Source organism: Colossoma macropomum, unplaced genomic scaffold (genome assembly GCF_904425465.1).
Source record: "Colossoma macropomum unplaced genomic scaffold, Colossoma_macropomum, whole genome shotgun sequence".
NCBI classification, from domain to species: Eukaryota; Metazoa; Chordata; class Actinopteri; order Characiformes; family Serrasalmidae; genus Colossoma; species Colossoma macropomum.
The window spans coordinates 444361-466658 of record NW_023495878.1 but is presented as its reverse complement, the minus strand read 5'-3'; the positions used below and the strand labels follow the sequence as shown (position 1 = coordinate 466658).

The following is a 22298-nucleotide window of genomic DNA, read 5'->3' as shown; positions in this document are numbered from 1 at the left end:
TTAACATTGTTTATGGATTAATATTTCCTATTCCAATTCTAGGAAAAACAGAAAGGTCGTAATGTAGGTCTGAACGGGTTAAGGTATTTGGATGGGCTTCTAACGTGGGCATAAAGTCCTTTGCACTTAGCTCAGAGATTCGATAAAAGTAATGTTACCAGGGCAAAGGCCTTTCGCCCTGCTTTTGGACAGTGTTATGATTAGCGCAACAGACTTTTAGCACTTTTCCTCCCTGTGTTTAGAACAGAGACAAAACTATTAGATATATGTGTCAGCCTCATTAAATTTCCTCATGTGGACTTTTGGTTTTGGAAGCATTTCAATTTAATCTCAGCCATAAGAAACGTTTACAATGAACCAACACTACCATGAATAACTGATCAACATCTTTAGGAAGAATACAGTGGTTGATCCAAGCATGCTTTTAGAGTTGGTGCTATCAAAGCTATGTGAAGAAGGGAGGTGGGATTTGAAGTATGTTTTGGTTTTTTATATTTACTTTCAGATGTTCACACCCCAGAATCTTAAGCCGTCTGGGTAGTTGTTTAACCTAATCCAATCACAGTCTATGTTCTTGGCTTTCAGACACTTTCAGACGCTAATAAGAAAACATTACAAGATGACTATGTTAGAGATTTAAGAGTTGGAAATACTGAAGCAGCAAGGTTTTATGACCTTTTCTATGCTGGTGTCAAAGTTGCATAAGAACTTTTTTCATAATTACTGGGATTAAATCAGGATTTCAGATTTGATTTTCCTCTCCTTCCTTTTCCTTCAGAATGTTGTTCCAGATGCTTCCACGTCATGTGGACCGTATAAGCCCAAAACTAAGCTGCAGCAGGGCCCAAGGCAAAAACGTGGACCAAATGACTTTCGCATGCATGATACTATTGGTATTGTTCATGGGACAAGATTAGATTTATTGCAGAATAAGAGTAGATTATATAAGACACACGAACATATGCTGAGTTCATTAGGTCCATCCATTGTCCAGTTTATCGGAAACACCTTCTATGCAGGAGCACTTTGTGCACTCAGTGGAATTCAGGAATTATTGTGATTGGAAATGATGGTCAGGTGGCTGCCGCAGCCTCAACCAATGGAGCAACCCATAAAGTGCCTGGGTGAGCAAGACCAACCTAAAAGAACACAACTCGTTAAACAAAACATTTTTCGAAAATTAATTAAGACAGAATTAACTAGAGATGCACACTGACATGAAAATCATACTGATATCAGCAGATGATTTATTTTATTCATAATACATTGTATTTATTATACTGCATTTGTAATCGATAAATAAATGTTATATTTCTCTGTAATGTTGATCTAGGTGGATCTAACATAAATGTCTGTATTTTGGCATCCCTAAATTTAACTACATATATCTGGGGCTGTGCCCGGTGATGTTTAATGGATTTACCATGGTAACAGCCCCCAGTGATGGTAAAAACTCATTTACTGTTAAAAAATAATTGTGCATTTATTTATTTAGTTTGTGTAAACCACAGCAATATTCCCACACATGAACATAATTTTTAAGCGTTTAAGGGTCTCCTGACTCTCTGTCTGTGGCAAGATCAAAAGATTTACATCAAGATATATACATACATATATCAAAGCTTTAACTATCTTCCCATTTCCGTGTGCCTGAACAGTATGTAATGCCTTTTTGCACTTTCCGTCAAACCATTGGCTGGTGCATAAAATGAGAGACTGTTAATTCACACTTATGATTGGCCAATGCAAGTTTTGATTGACAGTTCTTCTCTGTTATATGATTGGCTGATGCAAGAAATGATTGACAGTCTCTCCGCTTATTCATTACGCCCACTCCGGTTCTCTGGGCTGCAGTTACATATAGTTGAAACTAACAAGGTATGTAATGAGGAACAGGTGTGAGTCCAGAGAAGATGATCACTGATAGGTTGATCTGATGGAGTCCTGATTCACAAAAGGCCACCCTGAATGACTGTTCACATGTCAAACGCTAAATTATGCATGATTTTTTTAATCCCCTTTAACTAGAGTTTTGTGTGATTAACACATAAAATACTGGAAATCGGATCAAATCTTAACCTCAAAATAGCAAATCGTATTAAACCTCAACGTATCAGTTGTTACACCTGTAAGAGTCATTTAAATGTATTTAAAAATGTAAGAGCGTGTCTCACCTGATTTCGACCTCCGCAGAATCTTCAGTCATCCTGTTATTGTTTCCAAGGCGACATAAAGTATTCGTTCCACTGCACTGACCATAGCTGGAGCATCTGTGCACCTAACAGTGTACAGACGCTTCAGTGAGGAGCTACTCTGACACAGGATCAGCGGCAGAGAGAAAGAACATCACAACAAAATCAAAAGCTTGGGGACACTTTGCCTTATAATTTGAATTTTAAAATTTAATTTCCAGCAATTACTTTGAAGTAAGAAATCATCAGGATTGACTTAGAATCATAAGAAAATGACACTTTTTAAAAGTGAGCACTGAGTTTGACTGTCTAATAAAAGGTGAATTGAATTCCACAGTTTAGAAGCAGAATAACTGAATGAGTCTCTCCATGTTTTCTGTATTTTACAGAAGGTGTTTGCAGAAGGTCAGTATCTGCAGATCTAAGATCACCTGCTGGAACATAAACCGACAGACACTCCGTTTGATGTAAGCAGTGCTTTAAGGTTACTCATAATTTGTTTTAAAAGATTAAATTTCTGTTGTAGCACAGTGTTTGCATTATCAGAAAGTGAAATTCAGTGACCTGAACTTCTCAGCAAGATCTAAAATAATTAAAAAGACTTAACTTGCCTGTCATTTGTACTGTTGTCCTTCATAAGTCATCAATGAAATCCTCCATCTTGAAATTTCTCTTAAACTTCACATTGTGTGACATTTTATAATATTTGACTCCTGTGCTCCTTTTCCCACAGTCACTGAGCAGTGAGCCGACCTGACAAAGAAGCAGATCCTGATTGGTCCTCTTGTGGGTATTCGAAGTGCTGTTTGGCTCACAGATAGAATCTTATAGAACTAAGTTAGAGTTTGGCTTTGCAGATAGAACCTTTTGTTTTCTAGATAAAAAGTCCAAAAGTGCATAAAACTAAAAAAAAAAAAACACCTCACATAATGTAATGCAGTCGTCACAGAATAAGAATATGTGAATAACTCAGTTTTGACAAAAATGTCATATAGAACCTTACAATTCCGAGCGGACGATTTGTCAGCCTTGTAGCCTAGTCATTTCAATGATGAATCTTCAATGATGAGTCTGAAATGATGAAAGGTACAAAACTACAGAAGCAAACTTCAGACACATCAGACACAGCTTGGCTTTGACCTAAAACACTCGCGCATGCTCACACACATACACACAGGCATTCATGCCCAGCCTACTTTGTTTTTATGTTTGTTTCTGAGCGTAGTCTTTGTACTTGTCTGTCCTCTCTCTGTTGTTTGTTGTAAATATAATTTCCCCATCTATATGTATTGTTATAGCATGCCAGATCAATGTTATATGGTTATTCTACAATCATGGCATTATCCTTGAAAATAACCTCTTGGAATATAAGAGGAATCAGCTCCCCTGTCAAAAGAAAAAAAGTGCTAAACCATCTCAACACTTTAAAATCTGACATATGTTTTATTCATATAAACAGAGGCAGAGACTCGGAAATTAATGGTTAAATGGATTGGCCAGGCTCATCACTCTACATATAATTAAAAAAAAACATGGGGCTTCCATCTTAATCAGGAAGAACATACCATTCACAAATAACTATACTGACTGACCCAGAGGACCGTTACATTATTATTAATGGCACTATTGGGAAAGATAAATTAACATTAGTAAATATTTATGGACCAAACACAGATTCTACTGCTTTCTTTCATTCACTCTTCTCAGAAATATCTAAATTTTCTGACTGATTTTTTATACTTTATAATTTCAATAAAGTTCTGAACCCATACATAGATCGTTCTTCTTTAGCACGAAGTAACACATAGAATTATTCAACAACTTTGCTTAAACAGTACATGTCAGATTATGGACTGGTGGATATCTGGAGGTTGCAGAACCCCAGAAGTAAAGAATATTCATATTACTCCCCTCACCACAAGTCATACTCCTGCATAGACTACTTTTTGTCTAACAATTCTATCACACATAGAATAATTCATTCAGATATTAATAGTAACACTTCATATTAAGGGTACATGACCTGTCAGTATTTAAGGCATTTACTAATGAATAACTAATCAGAAAGTAATGAGTCATTAATCAGGAACAAATGAATAAGTCATATATTAACAACCATAAGACTAAATTACTAACACATGTACTGATGAATGAAGATGAAGGTAATAAAGGCTTTATTCAGTGCCTGAATTTATTAGGAATTCATGTCTTAATTAAGCATACAAAAAGAATGTTAGTACACATTGGTGAACTGCCAGAAGCTCTGTTAGTTTCATTCTAGTCATGCAATTTATGATTACCTATGTAGGTAGAGTCTTGAGTGAATATCTCTAGTAAAACCTTTAAGAGAAGCGGATGAAAATAATTGAAATAATAAAAAAATCTATTTTCGTGCCTCACCTCTTTTCAGACTAAGGTGTAAAACATGCAGCTGTTATCTGTGGTGAAACAGAACAGATTTGCAGGCCCTATTATTTCTAAATTCGTTGTAAAGTAGCTTAAATATTTGGTTTGGTGCTTACTTATTTGCAATAAACCTTTTTGGTTTTAATAGTAAGGTGTTTGTGTTTCTCACGAGCGTCGTGTGATTGTAGCAGTAATATGTGGCGTCAGTCTATTCTGTCTGGGTAAAATCGCGTTAATTTTATGCTGCTTGGTTCATTTGTTATTCCTCCTTTGACAGGGACTCTTATTGTGAAGGGCTATGTGTGCGCAGTGGCAGTGCTTCACAGGGCTTGATGGTCATGTGATTCACGTAGACTTCAGATAGTTCCAGGAAGTTCTTTGCAGGCAATTTAAACCAATAAACACAAAGCGACAGAACTGTGTCTTTTGGTACCTTAACGTCAATAAATGCACTGATTTACAATGTTTATATAGAAAACCAACATGTGTGTGTAGTTACAACAATATGATATATTTAAAAATCAAATTCGCTACTATTTGAGGATTAAACAGCTGTCGTTACCTGCCTTTTTGACATGTTAGGTTAATGTGAACATGGTTTCAAAGTGTGTTTTCGTTGTTTCATTGCTTTGACTTTTCAGTATTATAGATATTATGTTCTTAAACTTGTATGGTAGTTAAGATCAGTCATATCCTAATGTTTATTGATATATTTAGAGGGAGGGGAAGGGAAGAAATGTTTCAAAATTGAGATCAGATTATTTCAACATAAATATAATTAACATAAATACATCTTTAATTAATGGTTGTTTCAGTAATCCCAAGGCCTAAATAATTTTAATGACTTGATGACTACTGTAAACTCTATGACTTTTCTAAAGGACAGAAGAAGAAGGAGCCAAAGAAATTTGTTTGGCTTGCATATGAAAAAATCTGTATTAAAAAGCGTACATTAAAATACCTCACATTCAGACAGGACATAATAAACACAGCTATTTATATTTGTTTGTACACATATAAACATATTTTATGTATCTTGCCTTTTTACTATGCACGTATTTACTGCAATGGATTAATTAAATAAAGCTATAACTAACTCAAACATGAATAGCATGGCAGGCAGTTTGTCTGTGCCCTTTTCTCCATGTTGTCCTTGCATATAGTCCCCACCATGGTTTGCTCTGCTGCATGGAGATGCTTCAATCGCTCGGAGAAAGGAGTGAAAATGTTTGGTTTCTCCACCGACACGGAGAGAAGAAAAAACTGCTGGCTCAAGTCAGCAGGAGCAATTACTAAATTACTGACCATCACTAAAGATTACAACAACAACGTGACATTGCATACGTTTCACAAACAAAAGCCACACCACTGGAAAGCTTAATGTTTTATTTATTAAAAATAAGGAACAGGTAAAGAATTGCAAGACCCAGGGAGTTGAGACTCAGGGTGCAGGGTGGGGGCGCTGTCTTATTGTAGGGAGTCTCTAGGCTGAGTTGAATCCTCCCGTGGTTCTTGCCATTAATCCAAAATCAACTAAACTGCAACATAATGTACAGATAATAGTCAACAGAATCACAAAGCCTGCAAACACTCAATCCATAAGTCTTATATTTGTTTACTCTTTAAAGTCTCCAATATGCGCTCTAAATCCACATCAATAGTGACGTATCACGAAAACAGCTCTTTCTTTTTATTGTGTAACCTGCATTAGCTCGTACTCCAAAACGGATAATGATATTCTCATTTTATCTCCTCCACCTCCACTCTACAAGCTCTGCCCCAGTGTTATATTTAACTAATATTGAACTCCCACCCACTCCGTGAAAAATCATGTTTAGAAGACTTTTCTAAGATTCAACAACAGTGGATGAAATTACATTAAGAGCAGGGATTTTACCATTACTAGGCTGTTTATGGTTGACATTATGTGCTGATAACTTTACTCAGTACCCTAACCTAATCTGTTATCTGTTAATGTTTCTTAAATCTACTAATTTAGTCGGGGACAATCCACTGACATACTTTGATATACATGTTAATTTGATTCAGATGTGCTTATTATATACAAAGTGATTCTTTATTTGTTTTACCCTTTTAAAGTGCATCACAACCGGTCTATTCTGCTGCAACTTCCGGGAACTATTGAGAGGCTCCACGATCCGCCATTGCTGTAAAAAAAAATGGTCCATTGGAGTGAACGGAGTTGACGCAACTCTCTCTCTGTACGGCTCTGGTAGTAAACAGACTGAGCCGAGGCAGCGAGAGGGCGCTAACTGCGCTTAGCCAAGCGCCGTATTCTCCCTTTTCTTTTGTCTTCCGTTCTGAGTTTTTCAGTAAGGCTGAGTCACAGACTCGATCTTCAGCTTGTGTGAGTTATGTGGAAACACCGCTGCAGTATGAATATCTTTGTGACTCTAATTATCTAGCAGTTCTGTCCGTTTTACAGATCTTTGTGGAACTACAGAACCAGTATGTATGGGTTTCTCTTCATTTTCCGTGTTACAGTGACAGATTCATTGTGCTCTAGTTCTTTGTATCATAAGATGTCATAAGATGATAATAAAATATGCTTTTTTATTCCTGTGAATTTCGTCAATGTCATGTTTTTATATGAGCCATATTGTACTTATCCTTCATCACTGTTCTTGAGAGGGCAAAAGAATGACAGTCGTTTTGGTAAGTAAAATGATTAACCCCTTATTAGCTTTTAATCAGTAATAAAGTGTGACTGGTTCATCGCTTTACTTTAGGCGGCACAAACATTATGAACTCATCATGACGAATTAGTATATAATCAGTAATAAAGTGTGATTCGCTCACCACTTTCAGGGGCACAAACATTATGAATTCATCATGTTTTGTATTTTTCTCACTCTGACACACCTCAACCAGCACAACAGGAGCTTGTAAATTAGCAGTTGAGTGCAATCAGGTGTACTAGATGTGGGGAAGCACAAAAATGTGCATACAATTAATAATTCTTATGACCCCAGGAGAAAGACACTCCAATAATTAACTCATTTCTGAGTTCAGTGGTAACTGTAGGATAGACTATTCCCTCATGAGGCACTGTGTATCAATACAGGAGTTAAACATGTCATATTATTAACATGAAAGATGAATTAAAACTATGGCAACTGTCACAAATGAGGACTAGTTGCAGAACAATGTCATTGTAAGCTTTTAATTTTATTAAACAGTCACTAGGTGGGTAGAAACAAACAACTAACTAACATAAGAAATCAAAAAGAATAAACTGAAGACCTGACAGATAGAAACAGGCAAATACAAGGGCTGCTTACACAACATGATGAAGAAGAAGGACAAGATGATGAGAGGATGGAGCTATAAAAAACACAGTTGACTTTGATATTCCAGAGCACTGTGTCTGAGGGGGATCTTGTGACAACATTAATCAACACATGAATTCCTAATAATTTCAGGCACTGAATAAAGCCTTCATTACCTTCATCTTCATTCATTAGAACATGCGTTAGTAATTTAGTCTTGTGGTTGTTAATATATGACTTATTCATTTGTTCCTGATTAACGACTCATTACTTTCTGATTAGTTATTCATTAGTAAATGCCTTAATTACTGACAGGTCATGTACCCTTAATGTTAAGTGTTACCATTGTATTATTATATCTGATCACACCCCAGTATTACCTTTCTAGCAGATTATCAACAGACAGATGTCTTTCCTCTGAAAAAACAACCAAAGCCTCCTTTCTAATGCCTAATCATAAATCACCAGGACCTGATGGCTACCCAGCAGACTTTTACAAACAATTCTGGCCTCTTATTTCACCATTTTTTTTAAACTAATCTCAGAAATGTTTGAAAATGCATCCATACCTTATCATATGAATACTGCTCTTATCACACTTAAAACCAAATAAAAAACCTACAGATTGCTCCAGGTACCGTCCCATTTCACTGATCAATTCAGATATTAAAATCATAAGTAAAGCTTTATCAATCAGACTGGAATCAGTGATATCCACTCTCATGAGCACAGATCAAATTGGGTTCATCAAAGAGAGACAGTCCTCAGACAATACACATAGAAAATTCAACCTAATTCAGAAATATAACAGCGAAAAATCTCCAAATATATATCCCGATGTATAATAGCATCTCTGGATGAACATTATAGAGCATTTTAGAACAAGTTTTCAATGAAACAATAGAAGCCATCTCGCTCCCATACACGTCCTATAGAATCAGAATCAAATGAACATCATATAGCGTTATAATGTGCTTTTGAGTTAGGAAAACGTTGATTTTTTCTGTAATCTGGAACAGACTTTGTTGACTAATTGTTGCAGTCCTGGTTACCAGATTTAATAGGTGTTTTTCTAAACTGTGCTGGACTTGAGCCCTACAGGACCCAAACTGGATACCCCTGCTTAAACTGAACTGCAAATCTCATAAACACTCTACTGCCACCCCCTCTCATGCACTTTCTAGAGATTCAGCACATGGACTGCTGTACCAAAGCTCACCTGGATCTCCCAGCAAGACCAGAAAGAGAAAAAGAAAAACAGAAGTAGGACAGCTTGCTGGAGGAGATACCCCACATTCCTTAGGGTAAAAAGTGTTTACATTTACATTCAGTGGTCAGTATTCTCAAAGAATTCTGGTCAAACTCTGAAGTTATGTTCACGCTACCTGACTTATCTGAAATCCAAAAGTTTTTATGATTTAAATGTCACAAAGTGCGCCATCTGTTGTAAAATCTGGGCTCTTATTTAATGTGTAGCTCATGTCATGAATCAGTCTTGAAATTTTGGATAGCTTCAGAACATTCTGTAGCAGCATAAGGCAGTAATTTATAGTTATTATTTTTAAAACTTGTTAAACTGATAAAGCTGTGCTGCAGCCTTATGAACCAGGGCCTGACTGACTGACGCTATTGAATGTCAGATTTCTTTAAACTAAAAGAAGATTTCCTATACCTCAGCAGAATAATGGTGGTACACAACCATAACACAGTAAAGCTTTATCCAGCTTAACAAGAGTCTTTATAGACTGTAAAAGAGAGATTTTACCAAACCAAATTAGCAAGCTTCTGACAAGAAACATGAGCATGATTATTTTCTCTTGTTTAAGCAGGTTCTCGGTGGCATTAAAACAAGGTTGTTGGAGGCAGTGCTGGGCAATATGACTATTTATTATCATCGTGAAAAATTATTTCACAATATTGTGGATATTGTCAGTACTTAAAAACACTTCCCAACTGCAAGTGTGATTACAAAAAGAGCATAATTAGTCCTGCTTCATTGGATTTAGCACAGCACACTACTTTGGCACCACTTTGTGCCTAATAATCAGATTTCAGAAAAAATATATACTGTGGCATATTGCGTATGATGCAAAAACTTCTTGAATGATTGTGGTATTACATTTTTGCCATATGTATGAGGTGTTTGTGAAGAGGTTTGTTAGCTGCTTCCAATAGTGATAATTCCACTAAATGATAATAAACATTTTATTCCATTAAGTCTATACAACAAGATAAAATATGCTTGAATTTGATGTTTATCTGAACTCTCACTTCAATACTTCATATGTGCTGTTTACCCAGAGCTAAACTGGTTTCCACTGAGTTGGCAGTACTCTACTTTTTCAAGTCCTGCCTACTCTTGAATTAGTTAGGTTAACTTGAATCAAATAATCTTCTTTTTACAATATATTAGCATCAATCAAAACAACTCTGTTATATGACTGTTTTGTATAGTAAACAAATAAAATAAAAATAAGACTAGAATCATCCTTTTCTGAGGACTTGTAATAGCTTAATGCATATTTGCCATTCTGTTAGTGTTCATGGCTCCAGGCTGAACTAATAAACCTGAACACAAACACTATCATGGCGAGAATAACAAAAACATGTAAAATGCATCCAAATGTCACCTTTAACATGAGAGTACGCTATGACAGAAAAATAATATTTTACAAACAGAATTATATTTATAAATTAGAAAAATCAGTTAAAAAATGAAACAGCTGGGGATACTTTGAAGCTTCTTGATCACAAGGCTCTTTAGTCTGTAGGATTTATCCAAATTAACTAATCTCAATAGATTTACTTTAGTAAATAAGGATTATACAAGAAATAGTATGTGTTACTAGATCTGTTTTAGTAATTTAAAAAAATTAGTAAACTAAATAAACATTGTTAGTGCAATTATTATGTTTTACAGGGTGTGGTACAGGACTTGGTACAGAAACTGTGTATTTCCATCAGATAACTGGGTGAAAGGTGACTGTTTGGGAAGCATCAAGGCCTTCGGCCTGATATAGTGCCTCTTGCTGGCATCATTAAGATGAATGCTATCTTTGTTGACTGAATCTCATCAATGACACTGTGCTCATTTTTGTTTTGAGCCCATCCAATCTGCATTATAATAGTTTTGATTTATAACGATGAATTGCATATGTAGACTGTCTATTTTACATATAACTTGCATAAATGTATAACAGCTTTGAAGAAGTCTGCCTTAGGTCAGGAAGAACCTGTTAACCTGTTGAGACTATTTTCTCTATTTTTATCCTTTCTTGTGTATGTTTACTTTTACTTTTTCATGTTCCTGTAATTCTGAAAAACATTTTTCTTGTTAAATTTTACAATCTATTTTACTTTTTGAAGTTCAATGTGTGGTCTTCTCTTTTTAGTTTTTAGGGCACACTGTATAAAAAAATTATGAATGTTTTTTATTTCATACATTTCAAAATTTTTATTTCAAACATGTGGTAGATTACCCAACAGCTTTACATAGGCATAACCCAATTATTACTCATAATCATATTTTCTCTGATGCAGTTGTATTGTGTGACTGGGATCAACTGCAGGGCACCGTCTCCAGGAGAGGTTTGTGAGTCGTTGAATTGTACACCATATAGGAGAACTTCGAAATGTGGTTGCAAGCAGCACCTTAAAGAAATAAAGAAATATTTTGGATTATTTTCATAGCTGTGCCATGAAAACCACAAGCAAACTGCTTTAACAACCTCAACAATTTCAATAAATGATAAGTAAATGATTATAAAGTAAACAGCATAATAGCTCTGCCCCTTTAAACACTACAAAAGCATTGTAACTCACCATATCTCCCAGCTTTGTTGGCACAGATGAGTGCCCCAGAGAACTTTGGGTGATGCCCCCTTATCTTATCGATGGCTTTCTGACAGGCAGCAAAGGGGTCAGTCCCGTTCCTCATCAGCTCCACAGCTAAATAACTACAAACAGTAATGCAGCAGCTTTTGAAAAACACAGTGTTTCTTCTGAAATTGAGGGTATTAATAGAGAGTTTGTCCTCTTTTGTTGCAGTAACAGCCTCTACTCTTCTAGGAAGCCTTCTTGGTTATTACAACTCATCCCATCCAGACAACGCAGCTCCACACAGCCCAATGCTGGGGGGCTTTATAACCCTCTTTCCCATGCTTGGCATTAGGCATGGTCACCTGAAGCTTTTGTGACCTTAAGCTGCTCCAGAGCTTCCCATTCTATTAATTTGTACAAGCTTTGGCAGCAATTTGCTGAAATTATTCCTTAGAAGAGCTGTCTGGATACGTTTGGACAGTCTTTACATAGAGTGGAGACTGGTATTTAATCTTTTAGTTGAGTTTTTGTGTAATCTCTTGGAAAAAGTGATGGTTTGAGGCAAGTTTGTTAGTGCATGACAACAATTGGTTAAAAAGCCTCCATTACTTGTTAGCTCATACAACAAGTCCCAGCTGATACCACTGGGGATAATGGGGGGCAAAATTAAGTGAATTAGATTTTTCACTAAGTTATCACTTTAATGTAGTGGTTACCTGGGGAGGAAACGCATCATAATGTCTCCTTGACCGGTTGCTGCAGCGCCACCTGCTGTGCTATCTGCATATGCCCCCGCACCAGGCACTGCACAATCCCCCACACGCCTGTAGAGAGAACATGCACACCTTACAGCAGCTCTGCCTGCAAATAAGTGAACTCAGCTAGCACAGTAAACAGCTTTCACCACAGAGTTAATCATGTCATCCATCACCTTTTTATTTTTTTTCTTTGCTTTATGTCCCTGAAGATTCCTAAGACAGGTCAGTAAAAGTTGTGGTTGTAGTATATTATTGGCAGCAAATCTGTACAGAAGTGTACAGTACTTAATTTAATTGTGAATGTCACACAAACTTTACTGTCTGAGAGTTTGTGGCCACTTTGCTGAGCCCCTTTGCCTTCTTCTCTGAAGCTGTTTCTCTTGAGGCTGTTGAAATGACCTGTTATGTCTGATGAACGAGAGCCGAGACATGATTTTACTCATGGTTTTCAACGTATTGGTCTGGGGATCCTGAAATGTACACAGTCCCAAAGAAACTCTTTTTGTACAGGTAGGAAATCTGTCTGCAGCACAGAATGTGTTTAACCAGTGCAGCTCAACAGCCCTGTTTACAGAACAATCTCATCTGTGTTGATACAAAAATTTGGGATTAACATATGGTATCCCATCAGTTAGTGCTTAAAAATTATGTTCATGTGTGGGAATATTGCTGTGGTTTACACAAACTAAATAAATAAATGCACAACTATTTTTAACAGTAAATGAGTTTTTACCATCACTGGGGGCTGTTACCATGGTAAATCCATTAAACCAGGTGTTCTCAACTTTTTCCACCCCAAGGCCCACCTGTGTATAACCACAAAGCATAGTGGCCCACAGGAAAACGTTTTTTTTAATGCAACTTTAGTTTTCTTTTCTTAGATGCTGACACCGAAAACCTGAGAATTAGGGCCGAAAAAGATCATAATTGATCATTTTAGTTGTCAGTAGGTGAGCAAAATTTGCAGGTATGTTAAAAAACATAAAACATGGTACAAAATGCATGATTATAGTGATGTTAAAAAGGGGAAGAAGAAAAAAATAAGAATGTATGAGGTGTATGTAAATGTGGACTGTTATTTGGAGCAGCAGTTCATCGTGTTTTCACTGAAAATACTCCACTGGCTTCTCAAAAGAGCAATTGTTTGCTCTTGAGATGTCTCTTTGGTTTTAAGGATTTTGTGCTTTATTTAAAACCACACTACACTCACCAAGCTTTTGGATTAGTGTTGTCACAATCAACAATAATGGTAAATCTCACGTGATATCTGGTTCTTTGTCATTCCTTTATCAGTTTTTGTTTAACCACTCAGGTCACTGATGCTCAACCAAAAAACGCTCCGCTATGATCCATGAGCTAAAATCAAACGCATATCTTCGCCAGCATGCGTATCGTTTTCAACAGCAGCTTGTGCTGAGAATCTGTAAAGACTCAGTCATTAAAACAGTCATTTTGCTGACTGTGTAGTGTCAACGTGCCTCTAGAAGAGAAGGAAAGCCAGTCCTACTGATGAATTCCCTTGTTCGATCACAGAGCGCGTTCCCATCAGCAGTGAACTGAACCAGGGTGTGAAGCGGACCGAGACCCGGTTTTTGCCGGACTGATTCAGCTGTGTGCTGCAGACCCGAATATGTGTGGAGTGTTCACACGTGTCAAAACAGACCGAACTAAAGAAAAATGTGTAACAATTCCAAACCAAATAAAGCGCCCTCAAAAACTTATTCATCTCTGGCTAGCTGTCTGCATTGCGCACCTGTGGCTGCGTTGTCTCAGACTGATGACGTTTAATTAGCCCACTACTAGATTTGTACATCTCTATTAATATTTATATTGTTTATACTGTTAAAATATTATATATTTTTAATTATTAAGTTAATCTTTTTCCCACTGACTTACAGTGACAATATCAGCCCACTATGAATTACTACCTCCCTCTTGAGTGCAACCCCTGGACCACTAAAGGGTGCTTCATGGCCCACTGGTGGTCCGCAACCCACAGGTTGAAAAACTCTGCATTAAACATCACCGGGCACAGCCCCAGATATATGTAGTTAAATTTAGGGATGCCAAAATACAGACATTTATGTTAGATCCACCTAGATCAACATTACAGAGAAATATAACATTTATTTATCAATTACAAATGCAGTATAATAAATACAATGTATTATGAATAAAATAAATCATCTGCCGATATCAGTATGATTTTGATATCAGTGTGCATCTCTAGTTAATTCTGTCTTAATTAATTTTCGAAAAATGTTTTGTTTAACGAGTTGTGTTCTTTTAGGTTGGTCTTGCTCACCCAGGCACTTTATGGGTTGCTCCATTGGTTGAGGCTGCGGCAGCCACCTGACCATCATTTCCAATCACAATAATTCCTGAACAAGACAATTATCAACTTTACCCATGCAGTCAAATATCAGAACTTCAGAGCTCCTGTCCCTACACAGATCATAATAATTAATTATACATATAAAAATCAGCAGAATCAATCTCTGAAAAGGCCACTTAAGTAGTGCAGTTAGGGTTTTTAGAGCTGAATCAGCGCCATGGAACAACCTTTGCACCATTATGGTACTAGTTATCCATTATACCTCTTTAGACACCCCTTCCATGTAGCTCAGTGAACAGCTTGTGTTAGCCATGCTATAGTTTCTGACAACAGAACTCTTGTCTGGATACTGTTATGGCTGGACCTGAATATTCAATGATTTATATAAAATGGTACTCGGGACAGCCCTAGATATTGTTTGGGTGGTGGACTAATAGTGTTATTGTCATGCATAATAGTCCATCACCCAAACAATAAAGAAAAAAAGGCAGTGGTCCCAGGGTGGTCCCTTTCCACTGAGTGCACAAAGTGCACCTGCATAGTAGGTGTTTCCAATAAACTGGACAATGGATGGACCTAATGAACTCAGCATATGTTCGTGTGTTTTATATAATCTACTTTTATTCTGCAATAAATCTAATCTTGTCCCATGAACATTACCGATAGTATCATGCATGCGAAAGTCAGTTGGTCCACGTTTTTGCCTTGGGCCCTGCTGCAGCTTAGTTTTGGGCTTATACGGTCCACATGACGTGGAAGCATCTGGAACAACATTCTGAAGGAACAGGAAGGAGAAGAAAATCAAATCTGAAATCCTGATTTAATCCTAGTAATTATGAAAAAGTTCTCATGCAACTTTGACACCAGCATAGAAAAGGTCATAAAATCTTGCTGCTTCAGTATTTCCAACTCTTAAATCTCTAACATAGACGTCTTGTAATGTTTTCTTATTAGTGTCTGAAAGTGTCTGAAAGCCAAGAACATAGACTGTGATTGGATTAGGTTAAACAACTACCCAGACGGCTTAAGATTCTGGGGTGTGAACGTCTGAAAGTAAATATAAAAAAGCAAAACATACTTCAAATCCCACCTCCCTTCTTCACATAGCTTTGATAGCACCAATTCTAAAAGCATGCTTGGATCAACCACTGTATTCTTCCTAAAGATGTTGATCAGTTATTCATGGTAGTGTCGGTTCATTGTAAACGTTTCTTATGGCTGAGATTAAATTGAAATGCTTCCAAAACCAAAAGTCCACATGAGGAAATTTAATGAGGCTGACACATATATCTAATAGTTTTGTCTCTGTTATAAACACAGGGAGGAAAAGTGCTAAAAGTCTGTTGCGCTAATCATAACACTGTCCAAAAGCAGGGCGAAAGGCCTTTGCCCTGGTAACATTACTTTTATCGAATCTCTGAGCTAAGTGCAATGAACTTGTCAAGGACTTTATGCCCACGTTAGAAGCCCATCCAAATACCTTAACCTGTTCAGACCTACATTACGACCTTTCTGTTTTTCCTAGAATTGGAATAGGAAATATTAATCCATAAACAACGTTAATGAGTGATCCTATATGCTAGAATTGGAGATAATAGTCCCTTAAACAACTTCATTGATCCTTCCAATACTCAAAAAGGGATGTAATAGTCAATAAACAACTTCAATAAATGCTTCTATACACTAGAATAGCAAACATTAGTCCATAAACAAATTCATTAAACAGTCCTATATGCTGGAATAGGAAACATTTGTCCATAAAACAATCCACAACTTTTTTTTTGGATGAGGGTAGAAAATTGTCCACTTTGAGAAAAGTGTTTGCTTGTTAGCCCAATATATGTCCAAACCCCATTTCTGGAAAAAAAAAAAGAGGACATTTTGTAAAATGCAATAAAAACAAGAACCTGCGATTGGCTAATTCTCTTGAACCTTTATTACCTGACAAAAGAATAACTGAATGAGTTTTAATGTTTTGGCTGAGAGTGTGTGTGCTTGATTGGCCTGCCTGTAGTCCAGATCCATCTTCTATTGAAAATATATGGCACATTATAAAGAGGAGAATCACACAACAGTGACCACAGACTGTTGAGCAGCTGAAGTCTTGTATCAAGCAAGAATGGGCAAAAATTCCACTTGCAAAACTACAACAATTAGTATCCTCAGTTCCCAAATGATTAAAAAGTGTAATTAGAAGGAAAAGTCATGTAACACAGTGGTAAACATGCCTCTGTCCCAACTTTTTTAGTCAGGCATAAAATTCTAAATTTGACTACATTTCCAAATTACAATTAAGTTTGTCAGTGAAAACACTGGAAATCGTCTTTTTATACTTTTGTTGGTTAAATCTTGGTTTAAAAGAATTAACACATCATAGATTCTTGTTTGTATTGCATTTTACAAAATGTCCCAACTTTTCAGGAAATGGGGTTTGTAGTTTTACAATTAAAAACAAAAAAGGCAGCTTTCTCACTCAATGAACGTAAAAGCAGAGATGCTTTAAAAACAGGGTGGGATTTCGACCTACACCAAAATGGCAAATAATTAGCCTGCTGAAAATGATGATCTAGTTTAAGGTGTGAGTGGACAAGCTGACCTTTCTGAAGTTGGGCTGGCACATATTATTTAGCCACTTGGAGAAAATGTCCCTCGACCTGTTATTGGACAAGTGTTCAGAGTCGAAGCCCATGTCGTGAGCAAACATGGAAGCTGCATGAAGATACAGAAAAGTCAGAGCAGTTTAATAAAGCAGTAATTCACTCCATGCCATCTGCTAGTGATGTTCCCACAGTTAAGTGGCGTTAGGTATGATGTGGAACACAAATATACTATATACACCAATAGATTCACAACTTTGTAATTTTTAAAAGTAAAGGCTTTAACAAACTTTTAAACAAAACTTTAACAAAATGAGTGTATGAAAGAATGACAAATCTCTTGACATGTGCAGTCATACGTATGCATATCATGTATTTTACAGCTGGTTTAACCAACCAATTTTTAAGACCAGAACCTCCCCTTTTATAAACCAATAAACTGTAATGTGTAAAGCAAGCAACAGATTCAGTTTGTCATTTGAGCACAGCTATGTCCATATTATAAGCCCCACCCAATTTCAGGTCATTAAGCACCTAACATGATTTATTTATGCAAATTAATTCGAACATGTGTATAGCCGATGTTTTTTTTATTTTTCAGATGGTGAAAATGCAACGCTAGATTTTTTTTACCCCCTGTTCAATTTTTGTGAACTTTTCCAGCAACATGAACTCACTCGACTGTTGCCTATGGTGTTAGGATGGTGACAGCTAAGCTGACTGATCAGCTGTGTCCCACCACCTACAATTTTTGACAAACATGAAACGGAATGTGTGAAGCTGCATCTCCAACAATTAGCTGAAACTGAATTACGGAGATCCCAGCTGTGAGTGAAAAAGCTCATATCATTTTGGCTCCTGAATGAGGAGGAGAAACTATTCACTCTCCTGTTACTTGTCCAAGAGGAAAGTAACCCATCAGAGGAGTTGAAAGGAAGCTACATGGTGCAGTGGTCCATCAGTTCCCAATGGGCAGTAAACACTTTTGCACTACTCTATAAATGAGCACTGAATGGACCATCATGTACCAATCTTTTGATGGCAGTTGTTCAAATTTAGAAGACAAGGAACTGATACAGGCAGAAAGACTGTTACAGATAGATAGATATGGAATTTTACAGTATAGATACAGTAAGACTTAAACTTTCTGTGGAGGTTATACAACACTTCAAATGAGTGAATTCAGCTACTTTAAACACTACACTCTGGAGTTGGAAAGGAGAAGCTGAACTTACCTGACTCTCCAACTAAGAGGGTGTGGTCAGTGTAGTCCATCACCGCCCGAGCCACATCCACAGCCTTTTTCACTCTGTGTAGATTTGCTACTGCCCCCACCTCCATTGTGTTCCTGAGCGACAAAGGAAATGGAGAGACCAAGCTTTTAACTGAAGTGACCAACTTTTGCATGTGATCGAACTGAGGTGTGCACCTTCATGCTCTGATGCTGCAGAGTGAAAATGTCAGCGATGTTTTTCATGGTATTAGCAGATGATGACTGAACCTCAGTTTGCATTAACTCAGGTACAGTGAGAGGGAAATGTACTACAGTCGTACAATGACTTTCAGTTTCACTAACCTAGTCATTAAAAACTGTGATTTAAACAATTCTAAAGCAGCAGCGCCATGAAAACGTATTTGCTCCCTCCTGATTTCCTCTAGTTTTGCACTCCTCATCAGTCCTAGCACCATTATTCCAAAAGGCTTGGGGTCATCAAGGTGTTTCTGGGCAAATGTGCGACAAGCCTAACCACTTTTTGCTTTGCAGTTCTCCCAAAGATACTGTTTTTGCCCAATATCTTTCTAATGGTGGAATCATGAACCTGTACTTGTCTGAGTTTTGTGACTTCCAGATGAGTCGTTGCTGTGAATTTTTGTAGGCCGGCCACTTCTAAGAAAATTCACCACTCACGGTGGCTCACTGGAGTCCCAGAGCTTCAGAAATGGCCTTTGTAACCCTTTCCAGATTGATATATTTCTCTAACTCTCTCTCTCTATAACTCTCTCTCTCATCTCTTCTGGAATTTCTTTTGATCGTGGCACAGTGTACTCCTGTCTGATTATTAAGTGATGTTTAGATTCAGCAGGGCTTACAGTAATCAAGCCTGAGTGTGTCTAGTTTAATTGATCCCAATTTTCAACTAAATTTGGTTCATAGGTCAACTGAGTAATGAAGGGGGCCCTTACCTATTCACACACTGCCAGTTGGTGTTGGGTACCTCTTTTCTCTTTAATAAATGAAATGATCATTTACAAACTTCATTTACAAAATTCAGAATCCGAGTATCTGGATTCAAGGTCCATATTTGACGACTTCTGGCCTGAAGGATTGGCAGGTAGCCAAAATAAATAAACCTTTTGAAGCCATTGCAGTACTTTTTTGCTGATGCATTGTATCTGTTAATAAACGTGTTAAATGTGTTTTTTACCCATTCATGATCATGGCGTCCAGCGTGGTTTCCCCTTTTTCATCTGGACTCCCCCCAAACCCAACGCTGCCATGACACTGATCCTCCTCACAGCGAGCACATCCCTCCTGTGCTGCATCCAGTGCTGACTTACCATCCTGGAGAGCTTTCCATGCTGAACAAAAACAGAAATACACACACACACAGTGATGTGGGAGATGGTGGCGCGGGGGGGTATAAATACCTTATACTTTCACTCACTGGCCACTTCATTCTTTGCTGTAATATTCTTCATCTAACTATAAACTTGATTTATACAGCACTTCATTTAGGCATTTTATTTTAAATCGTGCTTTACTCTAGAAGATCATAAAACATTAGAAAAGACAAAATGCCATGAGCTACATCCAAACAACAATCCAAACAGACAGTAGGCTAAACATGAACTGAAGTTAGGTTCTACTCTTCACTTTTTGGATCGTCCTAGTCTAAAATAAAAGCCAGATTAAAAACATTTTAAAGCAGTTCCTGTACAAATATTGATGGATTAAGTTATAAAAAAGTTCTATAGATTACTTAGTACTTATGTACTTTTGTACTTTGAAAAGGTACTTTTACTGCAGTAACTATTTCTACTGCAGTGTAGGTTTAGGCTACTCTGCACACCTGTGTTTATCTCTAACCTTCAGCAGTGGCCTCCTCGAAGTCCCAGGTGCTGATCACGAGCGGCAGAGAAGCTGAACAAACTGGCAGCAGCAAACAGAGGACAAATAAAGCAGATCGGATCATAGCGATGATTTAAAGGCTTCTCTTCTCCCGCTGTGGACTCTCTGCAACTTTACTGATGAGGTCCAGGCCTTTTATGCCTGTCAGAATGCTCACAAAGGGCAGTGCTTTGCCAAATCTGTCATTTATTCATCTACTGTTTCTGCCCCATCACTCCATCAGGCGTTTTTCTTTCAGTCATATGACTTCAACACAAAGAAGAGTTTATATGGCGGCCAGCAGAGGCTGCTGCAGCAGCCCACAAAATGTTACACAAACAGTCATCTTTAGTCATATAGAAAAACTATCAACACTAATAGATTATTAAGACTAAATATGAGTCATTTCTCACTATAAAAACTTCAATCAATCTCTCCTGGTGTCACATGTTTTAATGCTGTTTGTGTCACTCATGACATTGGCAGGAAAATATCTTCAACATTAATGATATCACTTTAAAAGGTTCCTACATAATTCTACATATTATTGCAAATAATGCATTCATATATACACTGTTAGAAATAAAGGTTCTGTGCAGGTAAATTTTCATTCATCAAGGTACAAACAATGTAAATGTACCCTCAAAGGTACAGCAGTGGTTTTAAGGTCCAATTGTGTACCTTAAATAAGTTTTCCCAGGTCAAAAGTACATATTTGTACCTTCTCTTAAACAGAACAATAAAATAAAAAGCCTGGACCCGAGACGGGGTGTATGGAGCCAGTACAACTTAGAAAATATAGTTTCAATGGATTATGGTACAATTATTTTCCCTGACTAAAGGTATAGAGATTTGCCCCTGAGGGCACCACCCCAGTGACAGGAAGGATACTGCCCCAGTGACAGTGTTTTGTACTTTTTTTCTGAAAGAGTAAACATAAAATTAGACATTATATACATGACATTGCAGAAGATTCTACATGGGTGGACACTATTAACACTTATATTAGACAATTGCAAATAAATGAGGTAAAGTGCCAGAAACAAAACTATGCATTCTTTCAACAGACTTTATTTAAAAAGGTTTAATATTTTACTTTACAACTAGGTCAAATAGGGTCCTCCAATATCTTTTTCGGAAATACAGTTCGGGATGAAATATTTGATGAAGTGTTCACTGTTACTTGAATGTATATGTTTTCTTCATATACATTTCATAATGTTCTGTGTAATTTTATAATGCATGCCATATGAACAATATGAACAAGTTGTTGCAATTTTGTATTTTTTTCATAGTACAATAGATGCAGAATTGGACCTGCATGGCGGAGATCCAAAAATTGGGTGTTTGGTATCCTAGAAGTTCTGCCAGAAAACGAATACTCAAGATTGTTGGAGACTGCTCTAGAAACAGCCTTATCCCCACCATACTCTGTCATGTTCAGAGAGGCACAAGCATTGTGACAGATGAGTGGAAAGCCTAAAGGAGAGCTCTAAGAGAAGAAGGCTATACAACCATCACACAGTATGCCATCAAAGGCACTTTATTCATCCTCATACAAGAGCAAACACACAGCATTTAGACAGAGCATGGCAGACTTTTAAGGTTGATATTTGGCACCATTGAGGAAATCGTTCCACAAAAAAAAAAAAATTTTTTAGAATTTTGAGAAATTAAGATATTAAACTTAAAGTTTTTAAATTGCAATAATGTGTCTGTGCTTTTATAATTAGTTGGAAATCACCTCACATTACAGAAATTATGCTTATAGTATCTTATTTATAATAAAGAA

At 37.0% G+C, this 22298-nt stretch overlaps 1 protein-coding gene across 1 annotated transcript; it reads right to left on the bottom strand.

Annotated features, from left to right (window-relative positions):
- Positions 1–11315: 11315 nt before the first annotated feature.
- LOC118803224 (N(4)-(beta-N-acetylglucosaminyl)-L-asparaginase-like) lies at positions 11316–20760 on the bottom strand. Its single transcript, XM_036563753.1, has 9 exons — positions 20486–20760; positions 19824–19977; positions 18633–18745; positions 17397–17509; positions 15461–15575; positions 14771–14846; positions 12424–12531; positions 11711–11844; positions 11316–11539 (listed from the first exon to the last, which is right to left on the bottom strand). Exons 1-9 carry the CDS (start codon positions 20589–20591, stop codon positions 11448–11450), a joined length of 1011 nt encoding a protein of 336 aa, XP_036419646.1. The 5' UTR covers positions 20592–20760; the 3' UTR covers positions 11316–11447.
- Positions 20761–22298: the final 1538 nt, after the last annotated feature.

Bases quoted from the DNA above. Each gene is read 5' to 3' on its own strand.
- LOC118803224 (XM_036563753.1), bottom strand. From the start codon at position 20,591: ATGATCCGATCTGCTTTATTTGTCCTCTGTTTGCTGCTGCCAGTTTGT. The intron at 19,978-20,485 runs GTTAGAGATAAA...GTTTTTGTTCAG, and splicing joins CGAGGAGGCCACTGCTGAAG to CATGGAAAGCTCTCCAGGAT. The intron at 17,510-18,632 runs GTAAGTTCAGCT...ATCTTCATGCAG, and splicing joins CCTCTTAGTTGGAGAGTCAG to CTTCCATGTTTGCTCACGAC.